The sequence below is a fragment of the Haliotis cracherodii genome, unplaced genomic scaffold (genome assembly GCF_022045235.1).
Source record: "Haliotis cracherodii isolate W230 unplaced genomic scaffold, xgHalCrac1.p SCAF_11, whole genome shotgun sequence".
Taxonomy (NCBI): Eukaryota; Metazoa; Mollusca; class Gastropoda; order Lepetellida; family Haliotidae; genus Haliotis; species Haliotis cracherodii.
Genome location: NW_027266266.1, coordinates 1,007,388 through 1,025,537, shown reverse-complemented (window position 1 = coordinate 1,025,537; position 18,150 = coordinate 1,007,388). Strand labels below are relative to the sequence as shown.

Below are 18,150 nucleotides of genomic sequence, written 5' to 3'. Positions count from 1 at the left end.
TCAGGAGGGTGAGAAGTCTTGTTTTGATTTGTAAATTTATCGTTATTTTTGAAACATAACACTCCATCATCTGTTTGCAAAGATACAAAATGACATTTTTATGTTTTCTAAATTATATTTCCCCTGATCTCATTTACTAAGAAGCGTGTTGGCTTCAGAAACTCAAGCATGTTCTATCGTGAAATAGTTCGTGCTTGGCACCAGTCTTTTCCCACAACACATCAAACCAGTTAACCCCTTAAGAAATGGATGACTTGCAAATTCCCAGTATGTCAACAGTTAACCTCGGCTAATTCGAGCATGGTAATTCCTTAAACTGCCGAATCAGCGCAAATTCACACGTCCAATTACGTTGTAAGGAAGGGTAAGATTGTATAACGTGTTAGTGCAGATTACACTCCCGCGTCCGGCTGATATTGAACAGAACTAATTGTTTCAATAACACTCGAGTATTGTCTGTTCCTGCCCGTAGTGAACACGTGGACGTTATTCCAACTTCAACCATGTTTAACACCACGCGGGCAGCCCACTACAATCAAGCACGTACAGCTGAACATACACTCCGAGGCTATGACACTGAAGCACGTGTGCCTGAATGTTTACCAAGGTATCCGTGTACCTGAATGTTTACCAAGGTATCCGTGTACCTGAATGTTTACCAAGGTATCCGTGTACCTGAATGTTTACCAAGGTATCCGTGTACCTGAATGTTTACCATGGTATCCGTGTGCCTGAATGTTTACCATGGTATCCGTGTGCCTGAATGTTTACGATGGCATCCGTGTGCCTGAATGTTTACCAAGGTATCCGCGTGCCTGAATGTTTACCAAGGTATCCGTGTGCCTGAATGTTTACCGTAGTATTCGTGTGCCTGAATGTTTACCATGGTACCTGTGTGCCTGAATGTTTACTATGGTATCCGTGTGCCTGAATGTTTACCATGGTATCCGTGTGCCTGAATGTTTACCACGGTATCCATCTGCCTGAATGTTTACAAAGGTATCCGTGTGCCTGAATGTTTACCAAGATATCCGTGTGCCTGAATGTTTACCAAGGTATCCGTGTGCCTGAATGTTTACCGTAGTATTCGTGTGCCTGAATGTTTACCATGGTATCCGTGTGCCTGAATGTTTACCATGGTATCCATCTGCCTGAATGTTTACCAAGGTATCCGTGTGCCTGAATGTTTACGATGGTATCCGTGTGCCTGAATGTTTACCAAGGTATCCGTGTGCCTGAATGTTTTCCATGGTATCCATCTGCCTGAATGTTTACCATGGTACCTGTGTGCCTGAATGTTTACAAAGGTATCCGTGTACCTGAATGTTTACCATGGTACCTGTGTGCCTGAATGTTTACTATGGTATCTGTGTGCCTGAATGTTTAATTGGCTTAACATGGTACCTGTGTGCCTGAATGTTTGCCATGGTACCTGTGTGCCTGAATGTTTACAAAGGTATCCGTGTGCCTGAATGTTTACCATGGTACCTATGTGCCTGAATGTTTAGCATGGTATCCGTGTGCCTGAATGTTTACCATGGTACCTGTGTGCCTGAATGTTTACCAAGGTATTCGTGTGCCTGAATGTTTACCAAGGTATCCGTCTGCCTGAATGTTTACCATGGTATCCGTGTACCTGAATGTTTACTATGGTATCCGTCTGCCTGAATGTTTACCATGATATCCGTGTGCCTGAATGTTTGCCATGGTACCTGTGTGCCTGAATGTTTACTATGGTATCCGTGTGCCTGAATGTTACCATGGTACCTGTGTGCCTGAATGTTTACTATGGTATCCGTGTGCCTGAATGATTAACATGGTACCTGTGTGCCTGAATGTTTACCAAGGTATCCGTGTACCTAAATGTTTACTATGGTATCTGTGTGCCTGAATGTTTACTATGGTATCCGTGTACCTGAATGTTTGCCATGGTATCCGTGTGCCTGAACGTTTACTATGGTATCCGTGTGCCTGAATGTTTACAAAGGTATCCGTGTGCCTGAATGTTTACCATGGTATCCGTGTGCCTGAATGTTTACCATGGTATCTGTGTGCCTGAATGTTTACTATGGTATCCGTGTACCTGAATGTTTACTGTGGTATCCGTGTGCCTGAATGTTTACTATGGTATCTGTGTGCCTGAATGTTTACCATGGTACCTGTGTGCCTGAATGTTTACCGTGGTACATGTGTGCCTGAATGTTTACCATGGTATCCGTGTGCCTGAATGTTTACCAAGGTATCCGTGTGCCTGAATGTTTACCATGGTATCCTCCAAGCTGCAGTGCCTAGAAGGGATCGGGTGGTCAGGCTCTCGCTGAATGGGTTGATGCACGTCATGGTATCCCAATTGTGCAGATCGAAGCTCATGATTCCATTTACTGTATTATCTGGTACATACTCTATTCTTACAGACCGCCTTGATACAGCTGAATTATTGCTGAGTGTGGCGTTACATAACAAACAAACAAACAATCTAACAAACAGAACTCTGTCATACAGCCGGACTGCTGAGTGGCGTTACATAACAAACAAACAAACTAACAAACCGTGATGGAGTCTATGGCTTACTGTTGACCTTTGACCTATTATAAGCACCGTGATTCCCGTGCAGTATGCTCCTCGTGGTGTCGGTGAGATCAAAGAGAAGACCGCGCCTGCATTTAGTTTATTGCTAAACATTTACTTCACATCAAAAGAACCCCGTTCTATGCCTGTTTAACACCAGTTCTCCCATTCCGAGGATCAGTGTGTGTCTAAAGACTGACCTATATTACGCCCCAGAAAGACGCAGATGATTCCCTTCCATCATCAGATGCTTGCTGAGCCTGTAGAATGTCATGTCGTAAGCGGCACCTCGTGGTGTTGTCTCGCGATCCCGTGAGACACTGTGCGCCTTATAATGTATTGTGTGTATCTCAATAGGTGACAATTTGCTCCAAAAGGTAGATATTGTTTTCTGATGTACACACCACGGACATTTCCGTCTGGTTCTTATCCGGAGAGCGGGGATGAGTTGTCCAGTGGGTTTAGTGTCTGGACGGCAAGGATCGGGTTTGATTGCCAGCTCGGATGTATTATATAATCAAACAGACGACAAACAGCGACACCTGGCCTCTTAATTAAGCTCTCGCCACCTGTCTATCAAGCAGCATGAATGACGAATCAGAAAGTCCGAAGTGATACAGAATCCGCCAGTGACAGTTGTTTTAAACACATATGCGACAACATGAGTTGTCTGATTTATAGACCCGGATACAAATATATCAAATACAGCCCATGCAAGTCTATAATGTTTGGCAGTATCAGTCTCTGGGCTCCTTTTTATGATAATTTAACAACTGTTTTTTTTCTGTACGATATGTTCATTTCAGAGACTAGATGTTAGTCTACAATATGAAGTGAAATTGGGTTTAACGTCGCGTCAAAGATTATTGCACTTATATAGTGACGTAAATCCACGTGTATGTGTGTGTGTGTGTGTGTGTGTGTCTGCTTGTAATAGTCCGGACTGATGCCGACTCATAGTGCTAGCCCACTGATATAACATGCCTTAGTTTAACATGAATACCCCACTCAGAGACAGTATACTGACTCCGAGCCGACCAGTCCTTGTTTTAACCCCTAAATGCCGAGCACCTGACAGGGTAACAACAAGTACCATCTTTTAACGTCTTTTGATATGACTCGGCCGGGGATCGAACCGCGGACCTTCCAGTCTCCGGGCGTACCCTCTACCACTAGACCACAGAGGCGGTATCGACAATGTAACTCAGACATATCAGTATCTATAGAAATGTAACATGATTCATTATCAGAACTGTGTTGGTTCACACAAGATATCCCTAAATGTCTCTGACTAATTCGTCCATATTGTTGGGGGTGAGATTAACTCCGCTCAGGCTATAGGGGTTTTATCGAAAAAAGTAAACTGTCCCCGAAAATTCTTGAAAAAAATAATTATGCCATGCATCATTATTACCCATTATGCGTTATTTGATCGATTCTCGTTCTCAGCTTCCTGGGGAGTAATACCCAAATTGCCTGTGAGACGCTAAGTTAACAATCACATCTTATCTTCCCGTGTACCCATTCACTACTGGATGAAGAAACATATGAATGTGAATATAACTAAGACACATTTGTACAAGGTCCCTTGCTTAAGGCGACACCAGGTTCGGAGCCCTAGAGACTAACAACAGTCAAGCTGTCGAACATGGTCACCCATCCAACTACTCTCCGCCACTAACGATGCTTAACTTCCCCTAATTTGTGACCTGCTCTCCGTACAACTACAGAACAACTAAGATATGGACTCGCTGACATCAGGTATAAAGGGATATAATGATATCATCACTTTGAATGTATGTCTCATTCAGAATTTGCTGTAAATGTAGATTTGAAGCTCAGGAATCTATTTAATTAATCTCGGCCTTTGAATACATTTTTGGTAAATATTGGGGAAAAATAATAATGAGCAACACTTGCCGACAACATTTGTATTAAGAATGTCGATACACATTGAATGTGTATCAGTAAAGATTACCTTGATTGCTTCTTTTGATAGGATTTAAGTATAATGGAGCCATTTGTGGTTTCGGGTGTGTGTAGGGGCAACTAGTTAGTGGGACACTGAGGCGCTGGAGCTTGATCCCTGGCCATCCAACCCACTGCCAGCAGCCGGTCATGCGCATCACCATCACCCATCGCCAACCTGTACACAGGAGTTCGCGTTTCTCTTGTCAAGACATCATTTAAGATATAATTACTGTATTTTCATTTTGTATGTTTTAAATTAATATTTAAAACTTGTACATAATTCAGTTTGTATACTTACTATATATTCATTTTGTACGTTTTTAATTCGTTTTTGAAACCTGTAAATCGTTAAGTTTGTATACTAATTATATGTTCATTTTGTACGTTTCAAATTCTTATTTGAAAACTGTACATCATTCAGTTTGTATACTTACTGTATAATCATTTTGTACGTTTCAAATACTTATTTGAAACTCTAAGAAAATCATGTTTTAACCTTATCATTATGCGTTCGGTGTCAAATGAACGTTAATATAATTTTACGAATAAGGATACGAATAAAGGACGTGGTCTTACTTTATTGTGTTGTTTCCCCTATGCCTTTTCGGATATTAACAATTAATTGTTTTTCCAGAAGTAATACCTTTTATTTCCTGGTATATAGACCCGATGATCGTAACAGTCAGGAAACTGGAGAATAATATAAAATCCTGCTTGAAGCATGTTTGTATTGCCACTTAGCCTGAGAATCATACTTATTAAAAAATAAATCATAATCTTGAGAATTATTGATTCTGATGTTTAAACTGTAATATGATGTATCTACGTAACTGTTCCTATCTTACAATTGAATGCCGAATATTTTAAAGGAACTGCACGCAACACTATGAAAACTGTGATGTGACGAAGCAGGTTATTCTTCACTTATCTATTAAATTTCTCTCCAATTTCTAGACGGGATGTTCTTCAAACACACATTGTTGGCCTGTCCCGTATTTGTGAGAGGTTACGACCCCATGCGGGGGGTAATTTGTCCGCTACGTGTGATAGCAGCCCGATCATGTCGCCCCATCTGGTGGCCACAATACGATTGTTTGGAAGGGGAGGACACTCTAATTGAAAAACATGCCGCTTATCACGTTGATGTCCGAGAAGGTCATGACCTTATGTTCAAAGTTGAGACCACCTGCCCACGCAGCTCGCAACAAGTCTGTAAAATCATAAATAACACCAGGGTCGGCGTTAAACTCGAAGAGTATGAAACATACACAGACACGGTTAGTGAGTGATATTTGGTGAGCTGGAACGATGTAGAGTGAGTGAGTGAGTTGGGTTTTACGCCGCTTTTAACAGTATTCCAGTTATATCACGGCGTGTCAGCTTAATGTGGGAGGAAAGCCCCAAGTGATGCAGGTCTCAGACGTTTAACACTTCGGTGAAACCCACGAGCACGGGTATGGTGCTGACAAACCTAGAAACATAATCGGGGCGAACTTGGATTCGAACCCACAATCATAGGTTTCTGGCGTGCCCAAGGGACGCAACTCTGCACAGCGAATCGCGGCGCCTTAGACGACTGGGCCCCCCGTGCCCCTTGGAACGATGTAGAACAAATATATAGCCTGATCGTGTATTCCAGTGTTGGCAGTAGCGATATACGACGCCGCGATCATTTCTCGCTACTGCAAGCTGATGATTTGTTTGTTTGTTTATTGTCTAACGCTGCACTCAGCAATATTCCACCTATATGACGGCGGTCTGTAAATAATTAGGCCTGGACCAGACAATCCAGTGATTGACACCGTTAGCATGGATTCACGCAATTTGAATACGATGACATGCATCAACCAAGCCAGCGATCCTGACCACCCGATCCCGTAAGTCGCCTTATGCGACAAGCATAGTCGCTTTTTACGTCAAGCATGGGTTGCTGAAGACCTATACACTCCCGGATCGTAATACACGAATATATTATAGATTCTATGGAGAAGTTGATAACAATGATTGCCTGATTGATATCGCGAGTCTGGCAGAACTGAATTGAACACAAACACGAACACTGAGGAATGACATGGTGGGAAGCGGCCGGGGCGGACCAGCCAGGTGTCGAGCGTGTGTCCAGCATGTTTACCTGACCTGTGACACTTCAACCATCAAATCAGGCAGCAAATCAGTCATCTCGGACCATATCAGCACCTGCCCCTATCACATCAACTGGGAAAACGTCCAAAACCTCTCCAACAACCTCCATGATTTCACTGAAAGAAAACTAACAGAAGCAGTCCACATTCGCCGCCAGAAGCCATCAATCAACAGAAATCAAGGCTGCTTAATCCTATCCGCTAGTATGAACTCTAAAGCGATAATCACCCCACCTATGAACACTTCATCCTGTTTAGTTGGCTCCAGTCTCATTGTCTTCTCCATCACGTGTTCTCTGTCCATCATGCTGTCACAGTATTAACCTGCTCATGTTAATCTCTCCCGTGTACACAATTGTTGTAACTGTTAATCCTCCACCTACTATATATATTCTGTACCATGCTCAATATTCACCCTTGCTTGACAACGACAGAAGGATCTGTACCGAAACGACGGCTTTACAGTAATTAAAGAAGTTGTTATCCATCATTTCTGTCTACTTTTTCAGCTTCTAAGTAATGTCTTTTAAACAATTCGGTGCAGCTTGCAGCCTTTTGATCTGATGGAGCTGGACACTGAGTGGACGATGTGTTCCCCCAACTCCACGTCTGGACACATCTTCCCGAGGCAAGAGTTAAGTGGCCAGTAGAGTCCAGTTTCCACCCTTGCCGAAGTAGGCTGGTATTATGGAGTTAGATTTTGGCTGGACTAACGAGTCTATGCATAGTCCAATCAAAATCACGCAACGAAATCGAAATCCGGTTCGTAAACTGTCATGCAGAGTTCGGTCGATTGCAGGATTTGCAAAGCATGTGCACCGACAACTCGTTGTCAACAGATATTTTCCAAATCTTTTCAAGTTTTTAATCAAGGTGCTCACGTGATTTGATGCACTTCGCTATGTAAGACCCGTTTTATCATAATATAAATCTTGATTGTCGATCAGATCGTCTTGACTGGGAGCCGCCATTTTGTTTGAAGCAAATGCAAGCGATACGAGAGGTGGAATCAGATTGGTCTGCAAGTGAGGCATAACTCGTAAGGAACATAACTCGTAACAGCCACTGGTGGCGCTACGATCAAGCCCAGCAATTCCAGTCTAGTTCGGCAAGGGTGGAAACTGGACTTTTTTTTTTCTCTTGCCTCGGGAAGATGGGTGGACAAGGAGAGGCGGGTAATGGGCGATCAACTGTCAAACTGTGGTGATATGCATACAGTACGGACATGTACGGCCTATGATAAAATGTGTAGCAATGTGCCTCGTGTCATCTCGCGCCAAGGCATGGAGCCGGGGAAGATATATCAGCCGTGCTGTAGACATGACAAAGGTATAGACTAGTGGAGACCTGCCGTGTCCTCGAGTCGCAGCGGTATACCGAACTGGGCCATGTTAAGGTTCCAGAACAGGGTATGGCTCATCTGTATACATAATTGCAAGAATAAATCTTGAATAGTGTGTGAGTTATGCTCTGGTAATGAAACGTGACGGGCGGACAATTCTACATCCCATGCAAAACTTCATTTGGGCGCGGCACAATAAACAAACCATTGATAAATATTTCAGTCATTTTATAAATTGTCCATAATAAAATAAATGGACCGATTTTTCATTTAATTTGTAAAATAACTGAATATATTAGCGGATAATGAATTGCCTCAGTGAACATATCCACGCGATGAAATAAGCAATGATCAGGTGAAATATTTATTTTGTAAGCGAAAATCGCACAATACCAAGCAAGTGACTTATCAAAACTTTGTAACCATGACCGATGCTACCCCAAAAAGATACCCACATTTCTTTATAATTTCCAAGTCAATACTGTATTTCATTTTGTTGATCAATGTGACGATGAGCCCTTATATTATCAAAAAGGCGACAGGTACGCTTACAGTTGGCGCAGCACAGGACGCGAATTAGTCGAGATTTCTGGGATATCATCCGGGTATCTACGGGGAAAAAAACAAAGACAACAACTAGTCTCGGTGAATTGACAAACATAAGTGCCCCTTAAAAGGTACGACTGTCTGTCTCGTTAATAGTACCGGCTGCACAGTGTTCGGTGTTTTATACTCATGTATCTTGTCCTGTACATTGTGTAATAATAATAAAATATTTTTCTTCTACAAAGATTAAAAGAGAAGTTCCTCATAACATCTTTGGTCACGTGATCGTGGCGGACCACCCACAAACACACATCAGCATTTCTCCACCCAGTCAGACGAAGATGATTAATGTCATACATTTGAGAAGATTTCGAAGGAGCAACACAATGGGGTGGAGGTATCTAGTGCGTTCCCCGTTGCCCTCTCCACCACAAGGAAACACGCCGGCAATACATGAAGACCTCTGAGACCAACCGCTTACATCCCTAATTACATATTACGTTTACTGGTGTAATCTAAAAACCTTAACTGCCTGCACTGTTTGTTTGTTTGTTGTTTAACGCCGCACTCAGCAATATTCCAGCTATATGACGGCGGTGTGTAAATAATCGAATCTGGACCAGACAATCCAATGACTGACGACATGAGCATCGATCTACGCAGCTGGGATACGATGACATGCATCAACCAAGCAGCGAGCCTGACCACCCGATCCCGTTAGTCGCCTCCTGACAACTGACGAAACTCAACCATTTGTTTCTACAGATATATGGATGGTATTCGTTGTTCATTGTGTAGAGGACATGGATACAGAAGTGTTGGTGTGTTGTGGAGACGAGTTACGTTCTGAACAACGACAGTCAGAGAGTTTTATATAAGAAGAAAAGTATTTCAAGACTCAACAATTTTGGTAAATGCACTATCTTGTCACAAGATTTTTTTATTCTTCGATAACGCGATTGTCTGTTTTTGTTTTCATGTTTTACATGACAGAAGTTTTGTTTGTTTGTTGTTTAACGCCGCACTCAGCAATATTCCAGCTAGAGTCTGGACCAAACAATCCAGTGATTGACATCGTGAGCATCGATCTACGCAATTGGGATATGATGATATGCATCAACCAGGTCAGCAAGCTTGACCACCCGATCCCGTTAGTCTCATCTTGCGACAAGTATTGTCGCCTTTTACGGCAAGCATGGGTTGCTGAAGACCTCTTCTACCCCGGATCTTCACCAGCCTAGTTTGGCAAGGATGGAAACTGGACTTTTAAAGTCAGTTTACGGTCTAGCCTCGGGAAGATGGGTCTTCACGGGTCGCATGGCAGAAGTACTGTTGTGCTATAAATACTTAATTTGTTTATGCACATTGTGTGAATCACGGGAGCCTACGTTAGGACAGGACATGCTTATCCTTTTCACGAACACCTGGTGTCATCACCGATGTCAGCACTCCATTCATATAGTTGTCACAGCTAGTTCGCCGTTTAGTTCGAAACATAAAGTGAGTAAAAGAAACTGTAACTCTGAAATTCAATAAAAAATGTTTAAATTTAGCGAGATCATATCCAAAATATGAACTGTACTGGCCCTTAGTCAGCACTAAAAATACTTCCACATGTTTTTATCTTTAAAAAAATATAATTTGATTAAAACGTTGAACATATAAAAAAATACTTTTTCGCATAATACACAACTGCTGATTGGTAGCTAGACATCTTATCTTTGAAAATCAATAAATTTGCTTTTTTTCTGCACCAATTTACATTTCAAACGTAATTGCTCGGGGACATGTGACCAATTGCTGGGGGACATGTGACAAATTGCTAGAGGACATGTGACAAATTGCTAGGGGACATGTGACAAATTGCTAGACGACATGTTACAAATTGCTAGGGGACATGTGACAAATTGCTAGGGGACATGTGACAAATTGCTAGGGGACATGTGACAAATTTCTGGGGGACATGTGACAAATTGCTGGGGGACATGTGACAAATTGCTAGGGGACATTTGACAAATTGCTAGGGGACATGTGATTGTAAATTCATTTCGTACCTCAGTCTTCATCTTACCAATTTACCTTTACACAAAATTACCCAACCAAAAATTACTTTATACAAACTGTCACGGGAATGAGTGATGGTTTAATAGACATGATCAAATTTAACAGCAGTTTCAATTTTCAATTACATTAAAACAAACTCGGTATACTTTATTTTGCTTTTAGTTACAAGTAATGCACACTTGTATCAACTACTTTATTTCCACTACCCAGACAAGGGCCTCCCCTGTGAAATACGACGACGACGTAATTGCCGCAGAACACCCATTGTGTTTCCGATAACAACAAATGGTATATCTTTGTGATAAAACCCAGTCTCAATGAAACAATATAATTGCTACATCACACTCATATACTGAAAACGCCTTTAAACTAGCCTCCTTCACAGGCCTGCAAGACTGCATTATCAAGACATGAATATCATCTAATGCATACAGTCTCTCCCAGTTGACATAACAAAAGCCAGATGGTAGCAGTTCGGACAATAAATGTCATATACGGTACCCTTTCATATCTACATCCTTTATACAAAGTATTATCATCTCGATTTTCAGGTATTCTTTCTTCTCCTGGCCTCATGTCAGACAGTGAACTTTCCACACTGTGAGATTCCCTCTGTGATCCACTGGGCTACATACGGGCAACAGGTACTGGTTAAACAAAGCTTTACGTGCTGACAGGGGTGTAGCAAGGAGATGTATTGTGTCCTTGCGTTTTAGCAAATTGTGCGGAATATGTTAATAATATGATCTTGTTACGAACAGATTTTCTCCCCAGAAGGAAAGAATGTTGTACGACAAGGAGACCATGCATGATGCTGGACCTACACCCGGCAGGGCATTCAGCGAGGCACGTTTGAGAAATACTTTTGCATTTAACACATGACTTTTGGTAGTTGTAAAGAAGCGACGTTTGGTCGGTATGTTAAAAGGAAACAAAGTTCTTTTTATGGTGTCGAGATGGGCTTGTGTTTGTTTAATCTACGTTTTTTAGCTGTGTTTGCGGTCGTGAGTCTTTGAACCAGTGACACCTAGGGATGTCGTAGGTCAGGTCAACTGCCGTCCTTTTTATAACGCTGACATTTAATATCGCCGATAGGTGCTCTCGCGTTAATGATTGCGTCGCGATTTCCCCGATGGAGACCTGAATATGATACCAGTGAGGAAGATACCGCGTACACGCATAAACGCATACCCACATACCCACATCAGCAATCTCGGGTGTCCTTAATGGCTCCTGATCACACGAGATATGCATGGATCTAACATGTGCCATGTGTATGCCACAACACCATGTAATGAGTTGTTTGGCCCGCACTCGATTATATATGTCCCGCCGTAATACATATTGTCGACTGTGGTTCACAGTATTCACCCTGCACTCACTATAACGCCAGTTTAGATCATGTTAAGTAATAAGCACATGCAAGTCATTTGAAGTCTTGATGACGTTTGCAATGAAGTTATGTATGAATCATGATTGGGGCTTTGAGAAAACAAAAGCTGCGTTGTTGTACGTGCCATTGAACTAGTCGTATACTTGGGTCGTACAGAAAAAGTTTTATACTATTTACCCCAACTCTATGAAGCTACATGTAATATACTGATAATAAAAGCGACAATACCATTTCCATAATGATAAGAAATCTCATAAGAATATCTCTCAAATAGTGACGACACCAGGTGTTTGCGAAATAGCGAACACCTGGGGGAATCATCTCTATGTTCTGCATGCAGACCAACACAACTGCACTATCTGCATGGAGACATGGCGTTCTACATACAGGCCTACAACGGCACAAAATCAATGGGGATAACACATTAGTGTCCTATATACAGACAAAACCATCCGCACTATCTGCATGGGAATAACGTCTTGGTATCAATATACAGACCAACACAATCGCACTATCTGCATGGGAATAACGTCTTGGTATTTATACTGAACCGCAAAAGAAACGTCACTCCAAGTAACATTGCATAAAAAAGTTGTATATCTGTGGCGCCAGATCAAGGAACAACTAATTACTCAACTCACAGGGCGAGTGCGTGATCCTAGTTGAGGAATAGGGCCGGACTACAGTGCTCAGTTCGACGCAAGGTTATAGCTTGTTTACGTTCCAATTGGTGAGACAGTGAGTATGTTCTTACGCCGCTTTTAGGAATATTCCAGCAATAACACGGCGGATATTGGGCTTTACACATTGAACCCATGTGGGGAATCGAACCTCGCTCTTCGGTGTGACAAGCGAACGCTTTAACCACGAGGTTACCCCACCGCCCGCGTGCCAATGGAGGACACACGCTTTATGACTAATCGCTGTGATTTCAGCCCTGTGACAGTACTGTGTATGACACTAAGTACTTGCTCCAATACTGAACTCTTGACCCCAGCTTCCATCACTGTGCAAGGTCACGTCATAGGTCATAGCACAATCATGAAAAAAATAATTAAACATAAAAAAACAAAAAACAAATTTTCAGAAAGTGTTTGGTGTCGTTTTGTCGCCTGTTAGTTTATATGTATTGCCATGACGGAACTAAAGGACGACATTACAATGACGAACACTAGTGAGTGAGTGAGTGAGTGAGTTGGGTTCAACGCCCCTTTGAAAAGTAATTCAGTGTCAGCTTGATGTGGGAGGGGAGCCCGAAGTGATGCAGGTCTCTGACGTTTACCACTTTGCTGAGGGTATGTTGCTGACAAACCTAGAAACCTACTCAGGGCTACTCGGTATTTAAACCCATGATCACGTGCTTCCGGCACACCTGCTGGACACAGCTCGGTGACGACTGGGCCACCGGCGACCCCGGCAGAACAAAAAGGTATGACAGAGACTAGACTTGCACAAGTCTCAAAGGCAATACTTATTAGTTTAAATCGTAATTTCTAGATGATGTAATATTTTTAATAAGAACGGGTTGTCCCTGAGACTGGAGTCTGTCCACATATCTAGACTTGCCTATTAGGAGGATATAATCACTACACATCCATGGACTTCTCTTTCAGTACAGCCTTGGAGCAAGGCATGGCAACCAGGGATGTAACGATTTTAACGAATAATAGGTTATGTTGAACTAGATTCTACCCCTAATGGAGTGGTTTCAGTGATTATCGCTTATACGAATAACGAATCTTTTCGGTGTCCCTTGACCATCGTAACCCACGTGTTCATAAAACTGGGCGTTGCTTTGACCAGGTCAGGTCAACTTGTCTCAGATTGTGTGTATCGTTGTCAAATGGCGTGTAACGTTGATAATGCTATCAACCAATAATCGGTCGTGTAATGAATCGATTAATTACAGACCGCTTTTAACTGCCGTGAATATTTGTTTCAATCAGATCTGTTCGTGCCGTGATTACAGCTCGAACCCAGTTTATGACATATTGTTTTTTTTCATCCCTGTACTACAATAAAGTCTTACTCTGTGGCCAGTTATGGGGTCCATTCTTTATACTCTTTATGCAGACGGGCCCCAGCTTCACTGCCAACATGGTGTCAAGTGTTCTACGACCTGTCTGTGGAACGAGGATACACACAAACCCAATGAGGCGACCAACTCTTCTCACGTGGACCTTTGATTGAGGTAGAACACATTAGTGGGAGAACATCCGCTCCGTGATCACGAATACTACACATTTCTTTATGACTGAGTGAGGTTAGCATCCCCTTCATCAGAACTGCAGCAGTATCAGTATACAGACTCCGACTCCTGTGAGTGAGTGAGTGACTGAGTGTCTACACATCGTTATTCCATTAGTGTCGGGGGCCACAACGCGCACTTCAGACATTGTACACATTGATCCCATGTCCATAGTGTAATTTGTGGCCTCTGTTGTTTGTTAGGCATTGTTCTGCCAGTGTCCCGGAGATGCGATGTTTGTTAGGCATAGTTCTACTGGAGGCCCGGAGATATGACGTTTATTAGACATAGTCCTACTGGAGGCCCGGAGATGTGACGTTTATTAGACATAGTTCTACTGGAGGCCCGGAGATGTGACGTTTATTAGACATAGTTCTACTGGAGGCCCGGAGATGTGACGTTTATTAGACATAGTTCTACTGGAGGCCCGGAGATGTGACGTTTATTAGACATAGTTCTACTGGAGGCCCGGAGATGTGACGTTTATTAGACATAGTTCTACTGGAGGCCTGGAGATGTGACGTTTATTAGACATAGTTCTTCTGGAGGCGTGGAGATATGACGTTTATTAGACATAGTTCTACTGGAGGCCTGGAGATGTGACGTTTATTAGACATAGTTCTACTGGAGGCCCGGAGATGTGACGTTTATTAGACATAGTTCTACTGGAGGCCTGGAGATACGACGTTTATTAGACATAGTTCTACTGGAGGCCCGGAGATGTGACGTTTATTAGACATAGTTCTACTGGAGGCGTGGAGATATGACGTTTATTAGACATAGTTCTACTGGAGGCCTGGAGATGTGACGTTTATTAGACATAGTTCTACTGGAGGCCCGGAGATATGACGTTTGTTAGGCATAGTTCTACTGGAGGCCCGGAGATGTGACGTTTATTAGACATAGTTCTACTGGAGGCCTGGAGATGTGACGTTTATTAGGCATAGATCTACTGGAGGCCCGGAGATGTGACGTTTGCTAGGCTTAATTCTACTGAGGCCTTGAGATCACTGATGACAAGGAATTATATACTGATCAAAACAATTTAGGTTTTATGAATATTCTTGAGTATATTATTTTGTGGTGAAGATTGAGTATTTAAATGTGTATGGTATATACAGATATTTCCTGATCCCTAACGTTTGTTCAGTATAGATGTTTAACATAAGTTTTATGCGATATTGTCATATTTCCCGCGCTCAGTGAAGGTCCCCGTCAGACCGCAGACCTGTTTGACATTACCGCAGATTCTCATTTCTATTTCAATCACTAAGAACGACTGCTTCCCTTCATCAAAGCAACACACACAAACAAATATGTGAAAGTAATTAGGAAGGCGTTGGGGCCAAATTAAGACCCACCAATGAGAAAACATACGTTTCAAATCTTTTCCGGATTTTCCAACATTTATTAACCTTCCGAGTTCGTTCTTTGAAATATAGTTTCCAGGCAACCGAACATCCACAAGCACTAGAAACAAAACCTTTAAGCATTAACAAACATGTTAAAAACGTCGCGCATTAAAACAGGTTCTTTTTCTTCTCGGCGCAATTGTTTAGGTTTCGGGGAAGGGTAACACACAAACGTCAATTGAGCGAGGGACGAGAGTCGACTCCTGGTGTATTGCGGAATTGAGGAGACGAAATACAGCCCCCGGTAACCTTCAACCTTTTGTCTGGCACATATTCTGATAGACCAGCAATTATTTCTCTAAGTGTTCAGTGGAATCCACTACCGGAGGTGCATAGCCCGTTTGACTGGGACCACGTGTCCCCGCACGTAGTACACGAGACACATGATAGCAATATACATCTAGCTGCCTTCATGGGGAGAAACATGGACTTGTGCATCGCAGAGACAGGGCAAGCGCGACAGAGAGACAGAGAGACAGAGAGACAGGGCAAGCGCGACAGAGAGACAGAGAGACAGAGAGACAGGGCAAGCGCGACAGAGAGACAGAGAGACAGGACAAGCGCGACAGAGAGACAGAGAGACAGGGCAAGCGCGACAGAGAGACAGAGAGACGGGGCAAGCGCGACAGAGAGACAGAGAGACAGGGCAAGCGCGACAGAGAGACAGAGAGACAGGGCAAACGCGACAGAGAGACAGAGAGACAGGGCAAGCGCGACAGAGAGACAGAGCGTGAGACACACACAGATAGAGACACGCAGTCAGAGCGAGAGAGATACACACGCCGAGAGAGAGAGAGAGAGAGAGAGAGAGAGAGAGAGAGAGAGAGAGAGAGAGAGAGAGAGAGATGCATTGACCACAAATTAGACCATTTTTAACTAATCATAATAATAACAAACTAGCTCGCAGGCCTTCGCTCTCATCTGCGAGTTTTTTGCGAGTTTGTTTATTGTTATTATTAGTTACATGGTCCTGTGCATTGACGTAGAAACATCAAAGGGACGCAGGAAGAACACTTACCCGCTTGCGTCGCCGTAGCTGGCTGCACCTGCGATGTACATTCCAATAATACACACACACACTGTCAGTTGTCGGAGAACCCCTCCTGACGCCATACTCGCTGCCGACACCAGGACTATCATCCACTCTGAGTTTATACCCCGGATCACTTAAATCTTCACTATCTTCATTTCAAATCCAATCCATCATTTTTGTGTGTCACTTTTCTCAGATTGTAAATCCTATACCCGTTTTTTGTTGCAGAAATAACCTGAGTTGTATACTTTCTCCTGCGTCTTGACGCAGCTACAGATGCTGCAGCAACCTCAGTCTTTGCCAGAAGACACACACGATCAGAGTTGTCCCTTTCAAACAAATCTCTCCATTTTGTTCCCTTGGTTCAATATTTCATTCCTATCCGTCAGTTTTTGTTTTAGATCTGGAAAAAACTCCTTTCCACTAGAACATCCATCAAAGTATAATAATCAAACGCTTGTTTTAACTGAAAAAAAAAATCATATCTTCTTGTACATCATTGAGTTGCTCCAGTCGCGGGTAGATTCCACTCTACACACACAAGAAGCCGACGAGCCCCGCACGGCGACAGTCGCAAGGATCAGGGTGAAGGGCTAGCCTGCGTTGGAGAAGCACCCCCCACAAGCCCTCGTGCCTGAGTGAGCGACCACAGTTTGACCGAGAAAGGAGGGACAGACAAGGGGAGTGTTGATGTGGTTTTTCTCGCCTTCTCGTGGCGCCCGCCTCCCCGCGTACAATGACCTATTTGAGAGGGCCGGCTGTCGGAAACTTCTAATTGCTTTTATGTCCTGCCGTGTTGTGGTTGTAAAAAGTGCTTCCGAGAGACGAAAGTGATGCTTCATTTGGAAAAAAATAGCAACCTTTTCTGACAAAAATAGTTTCGGAACCTGAACCGATTTGTTGCCGAAATGAGTTTTTTTGTGTGTGAAACCGTATATTTGTATCGCGAAATGAGAGAGCAGCGACAGGAGTTTCTTCAATGTTGGAACTGTACATAGCTCGCCTTGTTTTACCCTCGTCTCATCTTTTTCATTATTTCTCAAAAGACGCTCTCTGGTCTTCTTGTAAGGTCTTGGCGTCTGTACATATGTCACTGGTAATGAAACACGAAGGCTTAGATGTCTTCACGGTCAGAAACATTATTTAGTAGAAACGTAGAACGACCAACACCTCTAGCACTGTCATGATACTCTTGAATAGTAAATATGGCTGCCAAAACCCATGTAGTATGCACGCGTCCCATCGCTACCGAGCAAGTTCAATTCTAACATTAAAATGACATTTAAAATATAACTGATAACGCGGAACAGGTGGCCGAGTATTTAATGGCTTATCGTTAGCGTTTTTAACTTTTTGACCCGAAGTCTGAGTGAGGCTTTTCAGTACTTATAGCGGGGTACTTGAAGGTCTTCTGTCTATTCGTTAACCTGAA

The 18,150-nt window shown here is 42.9% G+C and overlaps 1 protein-coding gene and 1 pseudogene across 1 annotated transcript in view; one reads left to right on the top strand and one right to left on the bottom strand.

Annotated features, from left to right (window-relative positions):
• Positions 1-17,456, bottom strand: part of LOC139455186 (uncharacterized) — a 54,420-nt gene extending 36,964 nt beyond the window's left edge. The window contains exon 1 of the mRNA XM_071236738.1: positions 16,704-17,456. Coding sequence (XP_071092839.1) covers positions 16,704-16,825 — 122 coding nt within the window. The 5' untranslated portion in view covers positions 16,826-17,456. The remainder of the gene's footprint in view (positions 1-16,703) is intronic.
• On the top strand, positions 596-16,419 carry LOC139455952 (uncharacterized; annotated as a pseudogene).
• Positions 17,457-18,150: the final 694 nt, after the last annotated feature.